The sequence below is a fragment of the Chrysochloris asiatica genome, unplaced genomic scaffold, assembly GCF_000296735.1.
Source record: "Chrysochloris asiatica unplaced genomic scaffold, ChrAsi1.0 scaffold00013, whole genome shotgun sequence".
NCBI lineage: Eukaryota > Metazoa > Chordata > Mammalia > Afrosoricida > Chrysochloridae > Chrysochloris > Chrysochloris asiatica.
In genome coordinates, this window is record NW_006408531.1 from 4,858,145 (window position 1) to 4,875,751 (window position 17,607).

Sequence of the window (17,607 nt, forward strand, 5' to 3'; positions counted from 1 at the left end):
CCTTTGTCCGCTGGTTTTACTGTTTCCCCTCTGAGTTCTGATTCAATTATATGTATGTTTTAAAACAATTTCATATTCACTGTAGCTATTGTGTCATGTTCTATTGGTATGTGAATTTTAGAGATAGTGACTTAATTCCCCCTGGAAGAAATACACTGAGCAGGTGAATTCTGTACTTCACAAAAGCCTTCTTAATAAAAATATCCTCATATAGAAGCAGGTATAATATGTAGGTAATAACACAGTTATATCTGCCTGTTTTTTGTTTTTTTTTTTCACTGCATGCATATCTCTACTTTTCCACAGATTTGTTCCTTTTCTTTATATTAAAGACATCAAAACTTTGTGCTGTTGCTGAAGTTATCTGACATGATAATATTTTTATAGAAGTTATCTGAACGAACACTGCAATAATCCTTGACCTTATCAATGACCTGATGGACAGGGATGATTGATGTTTGCTCTCCATCAGCATGCGTTAGTTTTGATGAGAACTTATCCATGGGTGCAGTGTCTGCAAGAAAGGATATGAAAAATTAGACTTTGAGATGAGCTGGTACATGCCGAGAGCAACTATCCACAACGCTTTTATTTGTCCATCAAAGAAAAACACAAAGGAAATAAAGCTCTGGTTCTTACTTAGGGTGTCAATATACAACACCAAAACTTCATATTTTGCATCTTTAAAATTCATTCCTAATATTCATTGAATGTTAATTTGCTTCTAGGTAATTGATGTTGGGGGTTGTTTCAAAAACTGTTCTTGTAAATGGCGTTTTTTCAGAGTCAGTGGATTTTTAAAAATCAGAATTCTGCTACAGAAATATATATGACAAATGACTCTAAAGAAGAGGTGACAGATTAGAAAACAAATGGACTACAATATGCTAAAAATTTACAGAAGAAATTATATCTGAGATGTTTCCAAAATAATACTGGGAAGGAAAAAGGGGATGGGTATTTGGTGATTCATTATACTATGTTCTCTACTTTTACATGTGCTTGACATTTTCATAATAAAAATGCTTATAAAAATGAAATGTAAAGGATATTGGAGAATAAAGTAAATGAAAATGAACATGAAAGGCTAATTTCAACACATTTCCCTACGGTATATAGCTTGCAAAATGATTGGAATATAGCAAAAAGGCACCACTGTGTGTGTGCATAATTTGGATGAAAGCTTATAGAACAAACTGGTTTACAATTCAATAATTCATAGATATTTTGTTTGGTGACTTTGACTGCAATCCCCAGAATGCAACTGCCTCTTCCCTGTTCTCATTCATCCTTCTTTCCTATTCTCTTCCGGCCTTCTGAGCTTTATGTCTGAGCACATGTTGCCCTTTTGATCTTCTTTCATTGATTGCTATAATGAGCATGTATCTCCCTGGTGTTGCCATTGACTTTCTAGACTTGTCTATCATTTGGCAGAAAGTTGAGCCATGGGAGGGAAGTCAGTTTTAGGCATGAAGGATGTGTAAGGGCCAGAACCTCAGGGATTCAACCAAACTCTATCAGATCAGTAAGCCTTTTTTTTTTTTTTTACGGTTTGAATTTTGTTCCACATTTTTCTTCAATTCTATCCAGGACCTTCTAATGTGATCCCTTCAGAGCAGCTGGTAGTAGTACCCAAGCTCTATCTAGTTCTTCTGGTCTCAGGGTCATAGAGACTGATGTTCACGTCCTTTGAACGAATTGTTTCCTTGACTCTGATTTTCTTCATTCTACTTTGTTTAAACAGGAAGTGACTAAGAGTTGCACCTTAGATAATTACTCACAAGCGTTTAAGGCCCCAGTTGCTACTCATCAGAGAAAGATGTGGAATACTGTCTTTGCGGACTATGTTATGCCAATTGGTGTCCCCTGAGACTATGGTTTTGAGACCTCAGGCCCAGAGACTTATTCCCTTAAGTGTCAGTTATGGCTAAGAAATTTTCGTAACTTTGCCCCTTGTATACACTACTATATTCAGGGATACATTTGCAGCACATATAAATTAACAGGTAGAAATAGCCTCTGTTAAAGCTATACATATTTATGGGTGTATTCCCATTCTTTTTCCTGCCTCTATTTAGCTTGAGAGTCTATGTATCCACTTGTAGACCATCATAATTACTGTTACTACAAGACTGTGTGTATAATTCAATTGATCTTTGTGGCCATTAATTCCTTTAAACTATTTCTTAAATTACAGAAATCAAAATTCTCTTCATCTAGAACAGTTTTAATACAAAAGCATTTGCTGCGTGAACTATGCTACAGTCTCACAGTAATATTACTGCACAAAGCAACAGTGTGAGAGACATTTGTATATAGTCCTAGCATATTAAGGAGCTTTGGTGGTGGAGTGGTTAAGCCCATGACTGCTGGCTGAAAGTTTGGTGGTCTGAGTCTACCAGTTTCTCCATGGGTGAAGCCTGGTGGCAGTCGGCTTCTGTAAGACAGACTGCCTTCCTGTTCTCTCTGTCCAACAGAGTTACTATGAGTTGGAATTAACTTGATGGCAGCAGTTTGGGTTTTGAAATAATGGGCTGCCAAATTATAAATTTCTCTTCTGAATTTTTGAGTACCACATAGTTAAATATTATTTCTTTAGACCCCAGAGTTTTCTAAAAATTGACTATGAAAGTGCTTTGAAACTCACTTAAGGTCTATTATCTACATATTCACATGGTTGTCTTTATATACTGTAAGAGTTTCTTATAACTGTCTTCCTTTCTTCCTTTCCTAACACTTTGGAATAAAATTATACCATAATATTAACCATAGAAATTTCACACTGATGACAGAGCAAGTGTGAGTTTCTACAAAGAACTTGCCCACCCACATTAATAGTCTTTCTGGTCAGTACTGAAGAGGCAGAAAACTCTAGCCTGAGAAGCTGCTTTAAGGGACCATAGCTCCACAATCTACAATGTTCAATCCAGGCTTTTTGTGTCTCAAATTGGACCTAGCATGTTATGTAACATTAAAAATCCATCAACAATTGCTCAGGACCATCATCCTTATCTCGGTTGTCTTTGGAAGGTATTTCAATGGTTCATCTGTTACCTTGTGGTGCAGTAGACACTAACATAGTGAAGACTAAAATAGAAAATGGTGTTTTCATCCCATCAAGCCAGAGAGAAGAACAAATGATGACTCATGGAAATAATAGGCAGACGGACACATAGTAGAATGCCTATGCCCCAGTGATGGTGGTTCAGGGAATCAGCACACAAAACCCCCTCCCCACTCAGCACCCAGCAAGCTGATCAATTCTTGCTTTCTTTCAGTTCATATATTCATTAGCCATTGGTTTTCTTTGGGGGATTTTTCTATTGACTTAAAGCTTAGCAATGAGCAATTCATGCTTCATATTTTTAAAAAGCACACATCCTCAGAGAAACTTCAAAGATATTATTCATTTGCCTTCATGGGGAATTTCCAGGGTCATGTACTTGCAGAGACTTCTGACCCAGATCCATTCCAAGGATATGATCCAATTTTATGATCCAGTCTAATAAAGTAAAATTCTGAAAGGGCTGTATATCAGTATATATAGCATTCTTAGTCTTCTCAACAGACAATAAGTTATAAGTAATATTGATTTTGAGTATAGGTAAAAGATAGAAAACCAGAGGCTAGGGAAATGAACCATTAATTTGACCTGTGTTGAAACTTCAAGCAGATAAAAATCCTCAAAAAGCAGGCTTGGAATTGCCATTTCTCGGTTATGACTTCTATGAATGTACCACGGCACATCCAGTAATATAGACAATTTCACTTCATTCTACAATGAAACATCTGTCAAATACTGCTTCTGTTGCAATTTTATCTGACAAGCGACCCACTAACTCCAGAGCATGGAACGTTTCCTAGAAGGCGCAGTTCGCAGACACCACATGCAGACAAGAGCCAGCACAGCACACTACCATTTGCAATTTCAGAAATTCCAGTTCAACGCAGGAATGAATGCCATTGTGCTTGCTAAGAAATATTATAAAGAACAAGCAAATTTGCTGGTGTAGCAAGACTCTTAGCTTAACTCATGCAAATATTTTCTTTACCTTGCAAAAAAATCATGCATTCAAAAAAGGTAATGACATTTTACCTGGATGATCCACTTTGGTTGAAGAAATGCTCTTAGAAGACATTATCTATACCATAAACATATGAATGTCTAAATCAATTTCAGGAAATAAGTCAACTAGATATTGACGATGATATGCAATGAATTTTTGCATACCCCAAGTGGTTTCAAGTATACCAGCAGCTCCACTGAGAACTGATTAAGTATCAGGTGACTGAAAACCATAATTTACTGTCCTATTTAAAGTCATGTAGTTGGCTATATCCTTGTGCTAGGTGATAAGAACCTATCTAACTCAAAGTATTTGCTATATGGAAAACAAAAATAATAACATCCCTTAAAAAATAATTTTAAAATAGTAAAGTCTTTCTTTAGTACCATAATTTCTACATCTCCTCTTTTATCTTCAACTCAGTTTTCTTTTTTTATAGTTTCAAAGTTCTCTACATTTCAAATGATCTACTTTATTATCTGCCCCCGGACATGCCATTTAAAGGCAGCATTTCTTCCGTCTAATTAGACTTAGATGTATTATGTTGTAGTTGCTTGTTGTAAGTACCAGTGAGTCGGATCTGACCCTGCATAGGGTTTTCAAGGAGTGGCTGGTGAGCTTGGACTGCTGACCTTGCAGTTCACACAGCTTTGCAGTCTGGTGCATTTGCAGTCTAGTGCCACACCAGGGCTTCAGATGCACAACAGGCCCCCCAAAAATGGTCTTATTCTTATTCCTTCATAATTGACTTATGAGTCAAACTGAGCATCTGATGTTAAGTTTGATTTAATAAAGTGAAAATAAAAATCATGCATTCTAAGAAAAGGCTATTTTGTGCCAGAGTAGGTAGACTAATCTACTTTACAGTATTATAGATTAGAATAATGTACCCATCATACATTTTCTTATATTAGTATCACTAAGAATGGATTCACAGGTCTCCTAATTTTAAGCAAAATGCATGTGCATATGACTTAAAAGCTGTATCCCACTCTTCAAGTGAGTTTACAGCCTTCATTCTATTCCTGAAAATTTCCTTAACTCCAAATAACTTTTAGAACTACTGTCCTAAGCTGCTCCAAATTTCATATTCTACTTTCATTAGTTTCAGAATTAATAAACTCTCTAAACACACTTCTTTCCCCATAGTTCCATCATGGATACCAGGGCATGGGTGTTCCAATAGCAAGACAAAGTAGTGCAAAGTGGGTTGTGCATAAGAATTCAAATGCATGCATACATGAGGATCATCTATCATTGAAGTGTGTGCAATGTGGACATTCATAGACTCATTACACATCATACTCCCTCACTTCCTCTTAATGAAACCTCAAATATTAACCTTTTCTGTGCCATTCATGTCTGCTCATATTTAATAACCAAGCACATTTGTTTAAGGTTCCATTTTTCTTTTGAAAGAGCGTTTGATTAGCATAGTGCAGCATGCTAAATGTAGGCATTTGCCTGGTAGAAGTTTATTCAGAATTTAAAAGTAGTGATTACACCTGTTCACATGACTTACTGGCTACCAAATGCTGCTGTTGCAAAAAATTCTTAGTTTCTATGCTGTTTCCAGCATTGCTCATATACATGCTCACTGTCAGAACTTACAGTCACAGTAAATGACATGAGAAAACAGGAGAGAAATAAAGGCTGTTTCTTAAGTTCTGTACCATTTTCCAAGTATGATGCTCTCTGTTCTGAAGAGAAATTGCTAATAAACCTTCGATGGTTAGGAACCACACAATGGTCTTACATGTAACATATGCCTTGGATAGTGCTACCCACTGTTCCTATGTCCATTTGTCAAGTATCTTTCATCATAGACTAAAATAAATGGCAACTAAAACTCCATATTTTTAAGATAAAAATATTGTTTTTTTTAACAAAATACTGTACTTTTTTGCAGAAAATTGGCCTGGGTATTAAATGATGTTATAACAACATTCTGGATTAATTACACAGACTTGGTTATAAAACAAATAGACAAAATATCCATAAATGTGTTGGATAAAGTATTGAAATAGACTCTGATTTTCATAACTCTAAAATAAGTACCTTTGAGCACTGTGACCCATCAATCTTCATGATCTGGCAAATTTCTCAATGAAAATGTAATTCGAACTAGAGAACATCTTTACAATGGCTAGAATGACTCACCAGTGTGGCTGTTCCTCTTGAAATACGTGGAAGAACTAGATTTAGATTTGGATGTAATGTAGGTTGAGCTGGAACCAATGGAGCTTGAAGACAAAGATTTTCCTAGATTATCAGAACTTTTCTTGATGATATTGGTAGCTGTCTTACTCCAATCTGAAAGAAATGGAGTAGTTTTTCATCAACTTGCTTTATGAGGACTATGCTCTACTCTGACAGAATATCAATGCATCACTTAAGTCACTTATCTGTAGCATTGACTTTTCTGCTATGCTAGCAATGGCTCAGAGAAGACTGACATATAAACAATATCAACCGAAGAATCAGATAGTTTCTTTGTTTGATCCTGTATACATGCTGTTTAAAATTCCACTTTAATAGTGAAACAAAAATAACCTCTATGTTTTAAAAATAACAACAACAACAAAAAGTAGCTACTGACGGTAAAATAAATGAATGGATAGGTAGATAGATAATAATAATAAAAAAATAGAATATTACTTGTTTTCAGGTATTTCTTACACTGAGGAAAATCTCTCTGCCTAATAAAGCAATTGAGGATCTCACACTTTGAAAACATGGGTATGGTGTAGTATAACTTCTAGGAATCTGAGGTGCTAAATCAGACATAAAATCAAGGGGAAGTCATTTAACTTAGGGAGAGTTCAAGTTTCACCTTTTCACAACAGGAGGGCTGGGTCCAAAGTCCTCAGATATCTTCCGTCCTAATATTCTAGGATTTCAACTAAAAGCTTTAAAGACTCCAACTTTATAACCTGTTATAAAGGTCGACAGTTCAAACCCACAAACTGCTCCTCAAAAACCCAATACAGTATCACCATGAGTCAGAAATGAAGTGATGGCACTTAACAACATCATCATCACTGGAGCTAGATTGATCTAATTATACAAAACCACATGACAAACGTTTCCGAGTACTTTTAGATATAAAAACAAGTAAGCAAGATGCTCTTTACCTGAATTGTCGGCTAACCGAAATCTCCCACAACACAGATGCCGTCTCCACTGTTTCTGAACATTCTCTTTCATAGCACAATGGAAGATAAATATAAATAAGCCTGTGGCAAAAGAGGATACAAATATTCAAGTCAACTGTAATATTTTTAGAAATAAAGCTTACACATGACTTGGTATTTTCAATTGTCTCATATGCATATGTAATCTGGCCAATGAATAAGGAAGAACAAGGAAGAATTAATGCATTTGAATTACAGTGTTGGCAAAGAATATTCAAAGCACCACAGACTGTTAAAAGAACAATCAAATCCGTCTTGGAAGAAGTGCAGCCTTGGAAGAATGTTCCTTAGAAGTGATGATGATGAGACTTGGTCTCAGACACTTTGGGCTTTGGGCATGTTCCCTGCAGAAGGACATCACACTTAGTAAAGGAGAGGATCAGTGAGGAAACGAAGACTTTCAACAAAATAAAGCGACGCGATGGCTGCAAAAATGGGCTCCCACATTACAAGTGTGAGTGTGGTACAGGATGAGCCAGTGTTTCATGTTGTTGTACAAGCTGACTCAAAAGTCCCTAACAACAGCATATCCTACATAAATTCCTTTGAAATTATTTTACATCTGATCACTAAGAAACAAGCTTAAGGAAAGGATACCTATAAATCCTTTACTATGGAGTGAGAGTTTTGATCCTTTAGAACACATGACCTAAGTTCAAATAGAGCTAAAATGATAACGAACAATCACATGCATCTGATCGTCTTTACCTGTTCTGTTCAACATTGATTATAACTTAATATAAAACTCAAGCCTAAATAGAGCAACAGTCAATTTTAAAAAGTATTTGCCATTTTCCTTGTGTTGTTTTTAAATTATGTAAAAGTTTCATACAGTTTGTTGTTGTTGTTGTTAAGTGCCGTCGAGTCGGTTTCGACCCATAGCGACCCTGAACAGGGTTTCCGAGGCTGTAAATCTTTACGGGAGTAGAAAGCCTCATCTTTCTCCCGCGGAGCGGCTGGTAGTTTCGAACTGTGACCTTGCGGTTCGCAGCCCAATTCGTAACCACTACACTACCAGGGGAAAAATGAAAACACTTATAAGTTGATCGTCTATTTTTAATTTGTGTATCCTGAGCTATTTTATGTATGCATTTCATTATGACAGCAATCATACTAAGGTGAGCAATAGTAAAATGGTGTTTTTGTTGGTCAAAATTGGCTGAAGACAACAGATTCATGTGGCTCCAAGTAATATATTTATTTCCTGACCTGTATGCGTTTTACAGCATTTTAACATGGGAACATTTTCACATTGTGAAAGACTTTTCAGATTTATGGTCACTCCCTGTGACTATAAAATCTAACTGTACCACTTGTGTTTTGGAAACCAATTCCTTTTAACTTTCCAAGAATTCTGCTTTTGCTTTTTACCGTCTCATTGCTTCCTGATCGATTTCTCCCTCAATTTCTCTGCCCTTGGTTACCTCACAAGCTTATTCTAGAGACTCTTTGAAAAACAAAATAAAAATCTCCAATCTGCTTCAAGATTGAATTTCTCTATTTCCTTTCCCATTAAAAATTTTGAAACAGTTCATATATATTACTAATGCATTAATGTGTTTGAGGTGGGGAGTTAAGAAAAGATAAATGAATAGAACATAAATTAAGGCATAATGGGTATGCAATGAAAATGAATTTAAGACATACATTTCGGAAAAGCCCTAGAGTTGTTGAGGTACTTCTCTGGTAATACACTAAACTAAGTTGTTTTTATTTAGTACCGACTTGTCAGTTCTGAAGGAGCTCTGGTAACATTAGTGGTTATGCATCGGGCTGCTAATCTCATGGTCAGCAGTTTGAAACAACCAGTGGTTCCACAGGGGGAAGACGAAGCTTTCTGCTCCTGTAAAGATTTACAGCCTTGGAGATCCTATACAAGGTCCCTGTTAGTTGGTACTGACACCACAGCACATAACCACCACCACCACCAGTCGGGTCTGACTCATAGCGACCCTCATATAGGGTTTCTGAGTCTTTAGTGATTTTTGTGGATGCTGAAGGCCACATCTTTCTCCTGCACAGTGACTACGGGGCTCGAACTGCAGGCCTTGTAGTTTGTAGTCCACTGCTTATATTTTGGAAACCACTGTGCACCCACTATACTAAGTAGACTGTCTATATAAGGGAGATATTTGTTTTATGTTGTTCTTATTGTTAGGTGCTGTCCAGTCAGTTCTGACTCCTAGTTACCCTGTGTACCACAGAATGAAACACTGCCCAATCCTGAGCCATCCTCACAGTTACTGTTTGTTTGTTTTCTATGTGATTGTGGTAAAATATATACCCAAGAATTTCAAATAGTTTGTGTAAAAAATGGAATTAAAAGATAATTAAGTTTGTCCATGAACTTTTTGAGGCCCTTTCATATAACAAAAAATTTGCCATATCAAATATTTTAAGTGTACAATTCAGTGATATTAATTGCATTCACCATGTTAAGACAACCATCATCACTATCTGTTTCCCAAATGTTATCACCTCAAAACGAAAATACCCTTGACAACACTACTCTGCCATTCGATCCTTTCCCAGACCCTGGTGACAACACATCTACTCTGGACTCTAGGTGCTTAGATATTTTATATAAGTGAGATCATACAATATTTGTCTTTTTTGTGTGTCTGATTAATTTTACTCTGCATATTTCCAAGGTTCATCTATGTTATTACATGTATCAGAACTTCAGTTCTCCTCATGACTGATAAATACTCAGTTTGATATATATATATATATACATATATCACATTTTGTTTATTCATTGATCTGTGTTGAGGGACACTTGTGTTGTTTCCTCTTTTGATTATTGTCATTTATACTGCAAGGAACACTGGTGTATCTGTTTTCATGTCTTGAATGTGTATATCTAGGAAATTTAAAGCCTCAGAAACCCTATACAGTGTCGCTATAAGATAGAACCAACTCGAAGTTACTTAACAACAACATGGTAATTATGGACTCTGATGTGGAGTTGTAGGATAATCACTGGACTGCTAACCTCCAGTTCAAACCCACCAGCTGCTCTTGAAAACCTTAGGCAGGTTATGGTGGGTCGGAATCGACTCAGAGGCACACGACAACAACAGCAACTTTTGAAGAACCACCAAACTAGTTTCCACATGGAAGAGTTTTTAAGAGGATGTGATGCTCTAAGAAAATTGCAGGTTGGGAGGTGAGGATAATTTCCAGAAGGGGCAATTCATTCAATTACTATTTATTAATAACTGCTGAACAGCAGGTACTATGTTTTAGAAGTTGAAGGTTCAAAGGTCAACAAGGTAGACCATCTTAGCTTTCATATAGTGAACGGAATGATATGAAAGTAAGATTTATTGTAGAATGTTTGAGGGACACAGATTGATCTCTTTGAATATGGAATATTCATTGAGAAAACTACACATTACATTGTAGCTTGTACAAGAGGAAAAGGTGGGGCAGAGTGTTGAAAATACCCTTTATATAATCCATGGCACTGTAGGATAACCACTGGACTGTGACGTGGGTTTGAACTGCAAAGTCAGTTCAAATTCACCATTTGTTCCTTGGAACCCTATACAAGGTCACTATGAGTTAGAATCAACTTGATGGCACTTAACAACAACAACATAGTCAAGTTAGAACAAATGTTTAAGACTATACTATATATATCTAATTATTTAAAATCATAACTAAAAGTAGCCCATTATTTTATTTCAGAACAAATTACATTATTATAAAGTATATCGGGAAGGTATTAGGAGAGGAGTTTGCAGTATTTCACTGACCACAGTGAAATGCATCAGGGCTGATTTCACTTCTCTGGAGTGGTCATTAATGTTTGGCCATTAATTGTTTGGTAATTAATGAGCCCAGGAACAGTACATGGCATGGAGTAGGTCATCTAGGTTTGATTTGTAGAGAGATACCATTATGGAAATACTGACTAAATTTTCATCAATTTCAAAAAAATGACTGCTGTTGTTAAGTGAAATTGAGTCGGTTTCAACGCATAGCATCCCTGTATAGGTTTCCAAGGAGCATTTAGTGAGACTGAACTGCCGACCTATGGTTCAAACCAAACTTGCTGTCCAGAGCATTAACCCACAGCACCATACCAAGAACCGTCTACTAAAAAACTGACTAGCCTACTAAAAAATTCCTGAGAAATTTAAACATATTTACTCCTTAAGAAGTACAAATGAGGCACATGATGATCTGAGTAAAGTAATATCATGATTAGTGTAGGAAATAGATCTTAGTGATGAAGTTCATTATCTGAAATATTACTACATTATGCAATATAACATTACAAATAATGTAGCCTAAGAAACCCTCTGGGGCAGTTCTACTCTGTCACCGAGTCACTATGACTTGAAAATCGACTGGATGGCAACTGACAATAACACCAAAGGGAAGTTCTAGGTAAAAGAAAAAAAAAAACACAAGCTGTAATAAATGCAAATTAAGTTTCCATGTTTCAGAAATCAAAACCCTCCTGAAAAGTCCTGTGGTGTGTTAAAGGCAGGAAGAAGCTAAGGTGGGGAGAAAAAGCTGGAGAGCAGGTAGCCTGGCCTATGCAAGGAGACCAGTCTCAGAGAAGGGGAAGATTGTCCTTCACACAAAATTCCTCAGAAATAGTCTATCCACCTTCTGAAGGAGTAGGAAGAAGACAGTTGTAAGTTTAGACCTCATATTCTCACTCTAAATGACTATTTCTGACAGTTTTTAAAAAGCTGACCATAACTACAAACCAAAATTCCCCATCTAATTTGCTAATACATGAAATCATTTATATAAGCAAATAACATTCATGAATAAGCAAAGGCATCTAACTGAATTGATTACCAGCCTCTTTCCAATTTTAAGGGCTGAGGCTGTCACGGAGTAAGGAGAGTGGAGAACAAGGAAGCCTGAGGTAACATCAACACAGGGGTGCGGAGGGAGATATGGAGGTTACAGAAGAAAAGTCACTGTGGTTGAAGAGAAGAGAGCATTCTGCCTTGGGTTTACTCTATTTTTCCTTATTGGGTGAGCATTTGTAGAGCTTGTTCTTGAAAGTATTTTTGTCCCACCACTGGAAATATAGACAACCAAGGAACTGATAATCAACTTCAATTAAGGGCATTAATCCAGGTATGACTTGCAACATTGAAACCTTACACTGAGTAACTGATTTCCTTTTATTTGAGGACAGAAGGTGCAATGTACTAGAAGGTACTTCCCTATTAATATTCTATTATTCTTTTCTCACACTCAGTTTTTATAATGTCATATATACAGAGGAAAAACTCTTCAAAAGTTGTGCCCAATGGAAAAGAGTTAGATCACAGGTTCACTTTTTCAGCCTTACTGGGGTGGCTAGGATGCAAATTATTTTGAGGATTTGTTGTTTACCACAGCCAGGGAGAATGTAGTTAAAGATGATCAAACTGATTCAGTAAAACAATTTTGCAGATGGAGCAGAATTACTCTAAATTATAATTATGTAATAATTAGATGACATTGTCTATTTTTAAGCAACCACATTTTCCTATAAAATACAGGTATCCAATGAAGTTGTCAAGGACTTCATTCTTCCTAGATCAACTATCAACACTCATGGAAGCAGCAGTCAAGGAATCAAACAACATATTATATTAGGCAAATCTGCTGCACAAGACCTTTTAAAGTGTTGAAGAGCAAAGATGTCAGCTTGAGGACTAAGGTGTACCTGACTCAAGCCATGGTATTTTCAATAACCTCATATGCATGTGAAAGCTGGACAGTGAATAAGGAAGACCGTAGAAGAACTGTCGTATTTGAGTTATGGTGATGGAGGAGAATATTGAAAAAAAAAACCCAACAGATATGTGTTGGAAGAAGTACAGCCAGAGTGTGGAGGCCAGGATGGCCAAACTTTGTCTCTCATACTTTGGACATATTGTCAGGAGGGACCAATCACTGAAGAAGGATATCATGTTTGGTAAGGTGGAGGGTCAGAGAAAAAGAGGAAGACCCCCAGTGAAATGTATTGGCAAAGTGGCAGCATCAATGGACTCAAGCGTGGCAGCAATTGTGAGGTTGGCCCAAGATCGAGCAGTGCTTTGTTCTATTGTACATAGGGTCGCTATGAGTTGGTACCGACTCGATGGCACCTAACGACAACAACAACAACAATGAAGTTTAATACACAACGATAAAATTGATTTTAAAATCTGATTTCTCTCCTGTAAAATTATATGATAAAAGAGAAGTCATTGAAATGCTCCTGCTCCCACTATGAACCAATGAAATAAAACTAGATAAAAAGCATGAAAAATTAGAATTCTTAGTTATGAGTATGTTTTAAATTCTAAGATATTATGCAGATTCTTTGTTGATATTAAGTGTCATCGAATTTGTTATGATTCATACCGACCCTGTATAGGGTTTCTGAGGCTTTTAAATCTTTGAGGTGCACCCTCAAAGCCTCACCTTTCTTCTGCGGAGCAGCTGACAATCTTGATCCATGAACTTTGTGGTTTGCAGTTCATTGGTTATTCTTTAGCATTAAGAGAATTTTCCATTTTAAGTCAGAGTAGGATTATCACAATAGGTTATTTTACTATTTGTAGTATTTAGCCACCCCCTCTAACCCCAACTTTTTAAAACATGAGTTTAAGTTAGCCTGGAAATAAATATATGCAAATTCTCTTCAGGTAAAATATCCCTTGTAGATTTCAGCCATGGAACTGTGGAATGAAACACATGAGAAGAATGGAAAGAAATTCGAAACATTTCAAAAAGGAGTAGAGAAAATGTAGCAGAGAGTCAAAGGCACTGAGAAGCTTAAGTAAGAAAACAGATGGTGTTCCCTCTTAAATTTGGAGTGGAATGGTGCTGTGTGTTAATGAATTGGACTGTAAAGTCGGTTTCAACCCCTAGGTCAGCAGTTCAAGCTCACCAAGCGCTCCTTGGAAACCCTATACAGGGCCACTATGGGTCAGAACCAACTCAACAGTACTTAACAACAACAACAACAATAATGGATTTTGGTGCTAGAAGCAGAACTAAAATCATAAAACTTCAGAGTTTTCATGGACACTCAAAGGAATTTGTCTTCTTTTCCACCTCTCTCCCTGATTTCTTTCTATCAAATTATTTCCTTTTGAGGAGCTTCATGTCAACCATATCACAAAGTTTTCAAAAGTTTCTTCATAAAGCCCATTACCATCGAGTGAATTCTGACTTACAGTGACTCTGTAGGATGGAATAGAACTTGCCCCAGAGGGTTTCTAAGGCTGTAATCTTTAGGGAAATTGACTATCAGATCTTTCTCATACAAAGAGGCTTTTGGATTTGAACCATCAAGCTTTAGGGTAGCACCTGAGCGCTTAATCACTGTGCCACCAGGGCTCAGTGGTATGGTGGAGGTTAATGCACCAGACTGCAAAGTTGGTTTGAATTTCAAGGTCGGCTGTTCAAGCTCACCAGCAGCTCTTCAGAAACCCTATACAAGGTCACTATGAGTCAGAACCAACTTGCGGGCACTTAACAACAACCATGGAAAATTAGGTTTTTCTATCTTTCTGAAAATACCTTAAGCTATGACCCAGGATGATGGTTTTCATAGAATAGCTTTATTTAACTGACCAAAGAGGAAGGAACACTGCCCCATACATTTTGGAAATGAAAGTAACATAACCCAAATGATTGAATTCATAACTAGAGCTTTTATGTCCTCTTAACAGTGCAGTACTAGCTTCATGAAATCTTTATATCTAACAAAACCAAGTCCACAATAAGCCTTTCATTGTGAAGTTTATCCTGAAAAATGATCACATCCAAACCAACGCTCTTTAGCAATAGTTTCTCAGCTTGACGACTGTCTCGATTCTTTATTTTACCAAAACAAATGCAGAGTCTCATCCAAACTGGAACAATAAGAAAATCACAGACTTCATATTTTTAAGAAGCGGATTCCTTATCAGTCTTTTATCTTCTCATACTACTCTTTTCTGATTTCTTAGTGGAAAACCAGTTTCCAGTAATCAAAAGTATACGCTCATTCTTTTTTTTTTTTTTTTTAAATACAGGATGTGAACTCAAGATGTTTTAATTCTGAGTAAATTTTGAAATATTTCCATTGAAAAAACATTTTTCAGTTGTGACGGGGGACCAAGGCAGCAAGTATGGGGGCAGCTAGCTTGCCAATCAATAGGTATTAATAGGAGAGGATGCTGAATAGACTACACTTTGTCAAACCCTCCTATTAAAGTATACAGGTAGAGGCTGGTTCAGCAGCTATGGTACAGGGAGGTGGTGAAGGGATATCTCAGAGGATGCTCTAAGCTAGAGAGTGGGAAATAGTCTGAAATGTTTCATTAAGTAGTTGGATTTCATTTCTGAGATCTAGTCCTTTACTTTCCTGGAATCACATTCAACTAGCATGTTAGATAAAAAGCAAAATCTATGTCTAAGTATTGGTATCATATTCACTGTAGATTGTAGAGGCTTGTGTTGAATGCTGGTCTCTGTGGGGACTATTTAACTATTACTTAGAAGAAGAAAAAAAACAAATACTTAAACATCAATCCTTTGGTTAACAATCTGGCTTGCACATAGAACTCATCCCCTTGGCTTTTGTCTGTCATTACTATGTGGCTTTGCAAATGTAAAAAAAAAAAAAAAAGTCAAAAGGATGCTGGCATTTGGAGCCCTCCAGCCATTTCGTAGGAAGAAGATGAGGGTTTCTGCTCCTGAAAATATTTACAGCCTCAGAAACTTTATACAGGGCCACTATCCATCAAAACTGATTCGACAGCACATAACAACAACAACATCCACTATTGGGCACGGGTGTGGCGCTTTAGGGTGAGCACTAATGGTCAAACCCACCAGCCTCTCTCGGGAACCCTCTATAGGGTCACTATGAGTTGGAACTAACTTGAACGCACACAACAGCACCATATCTACTGTTGTACTATTAGAATTCATTTTTCACATTACGTTCAGTTTCATTTTTGCAAGATGTAAACCTGACATCACTCTACATGCCTAACACCTTTCAACACCTTCCCCTTGCTCTTTGGTGGTGGTTGTGTGCCATAGAGTTGGTCAATTTTTTTGAGAGCAGACAGTCTCAACTTTCTCTTGTGGACCAGATGTGAAATTTGAACTGCTGACCTTGTGGTTACCAGCCCAATGCATAACCTACTACGCTACAGGGAACCTTTCCCATTGCTCTGACAAACATCTAAATATGGGCTTTCTTGGTGTAGCCATGGCCTCCCTCTTACATGAACTACTTCCGTTACTCTCCTTTTCATTTTCTGATCTTTCTCTTAATTCCTGGAACACGTGTTGTCATCACTAACCACAGTAACTTTTGCAATTTTTGTGTCCTTGGCTTGAAATAATCTTTTCCCAACTCCTACTCCCAGCTTTCATCTACTTAATTCCTATTCATCCTTCAAATTTCAGCGGAGACATCAAGTCCTCTGTCAAGGGTTCCAATATTCTACAGCACATTTTGTACTATAGTATATATTATGAATGTCAACCTACTCTACTAGACCATATACTTCATGAGGTAAAGGGACAACATCAACTTTTTGCTGGAATACAGAATGACAGAAAGAAAGAAAGAAAAGGGGAAAAACAAAACAAACAAAAACCAGACAAAATCTAATTTACTTAAGTACTATCTGAATTTATGTTGTACTTATCAAATCGTTTCTTTAAACTGGCTATAGTCTACATTCCATTTTAAAATAAAGAACATACTTCGTACAACAAAGCCTCCCTTGGAAGAAAACTTGCCAGCAAACCCATGAAGTGACTCTCCATAGATTCTGAGTATTATTTTGTACAAGCCTGGCCCGTAAGCAATTGTTAGTAGACTCATGTACTCTGTATCACTATGTTTTAAATTTGAATTCCTTTATTTTTTGGAGGTGTTTTAAATATCACTGATGTGCAGAAATCTGTTCTGAATTTATACAATTTAAAGTCGGTTTTAAGCCTCAGTGATTTATGACGGTTTACAACATTTTTCCCCTCCTGATGGAGACCCATGCTGGGAAAAATAAAACATCTCAATTCCCATGAATGGAAACTAAGTTGAACAGACAACTGTAGCTGTTGAAGTTTACAGAAACTGCCAAGAAATTCTAAAAGCAAAAACAGAATTGGGATGACTGACCAATGTGTCTTTCATGTACAATACTGAAATATAAAATATAGAATTTTTAATGTTAAGAGAAATTTTTGCCAATATTTATACTGACATATAAAACTATAGAATTTTTAATGTTAAGAGACATTTTGTCAATATTTATTTAGGTACTGACATATAAAACTATAGAATTTTTAATGTTAAGAGACATTTTGTCAATATTTATTTAGGTACT

General features: G+C 36.6%; 1 protein-coding gene across 1 annotated transcript in view; it reads right to left on the reverse strand.

Moving 5' to 3' along the window:
- Window positions 1-335: 335 nt before the first annotated feature.
- Window positions 336-17,607, reverse strand: part of GPR126 (G protein-coupled receptor 126) — a 190,214-nt gene continuing 172,942 nt past the window's right edge. Inside the window, exons 22-24 of the mRNA XM_006834705.1 lie at window positions 7,202-7,303; window positions 6,228-6,380; window positions 336-514 (exon numbers count right to left, since the gene is read on the reverse strand). Of these exons, the coding sequence (XP_006834768.1) occupies window positions 336-514; window positions 6,228-6,380; window positions 7,202-7,303 (434 nt within the window). The remainder of the gene's footprint in view (window positions 515-6,227; window positions 6,381-7,201; window positions 7,304-17,607) is intronic.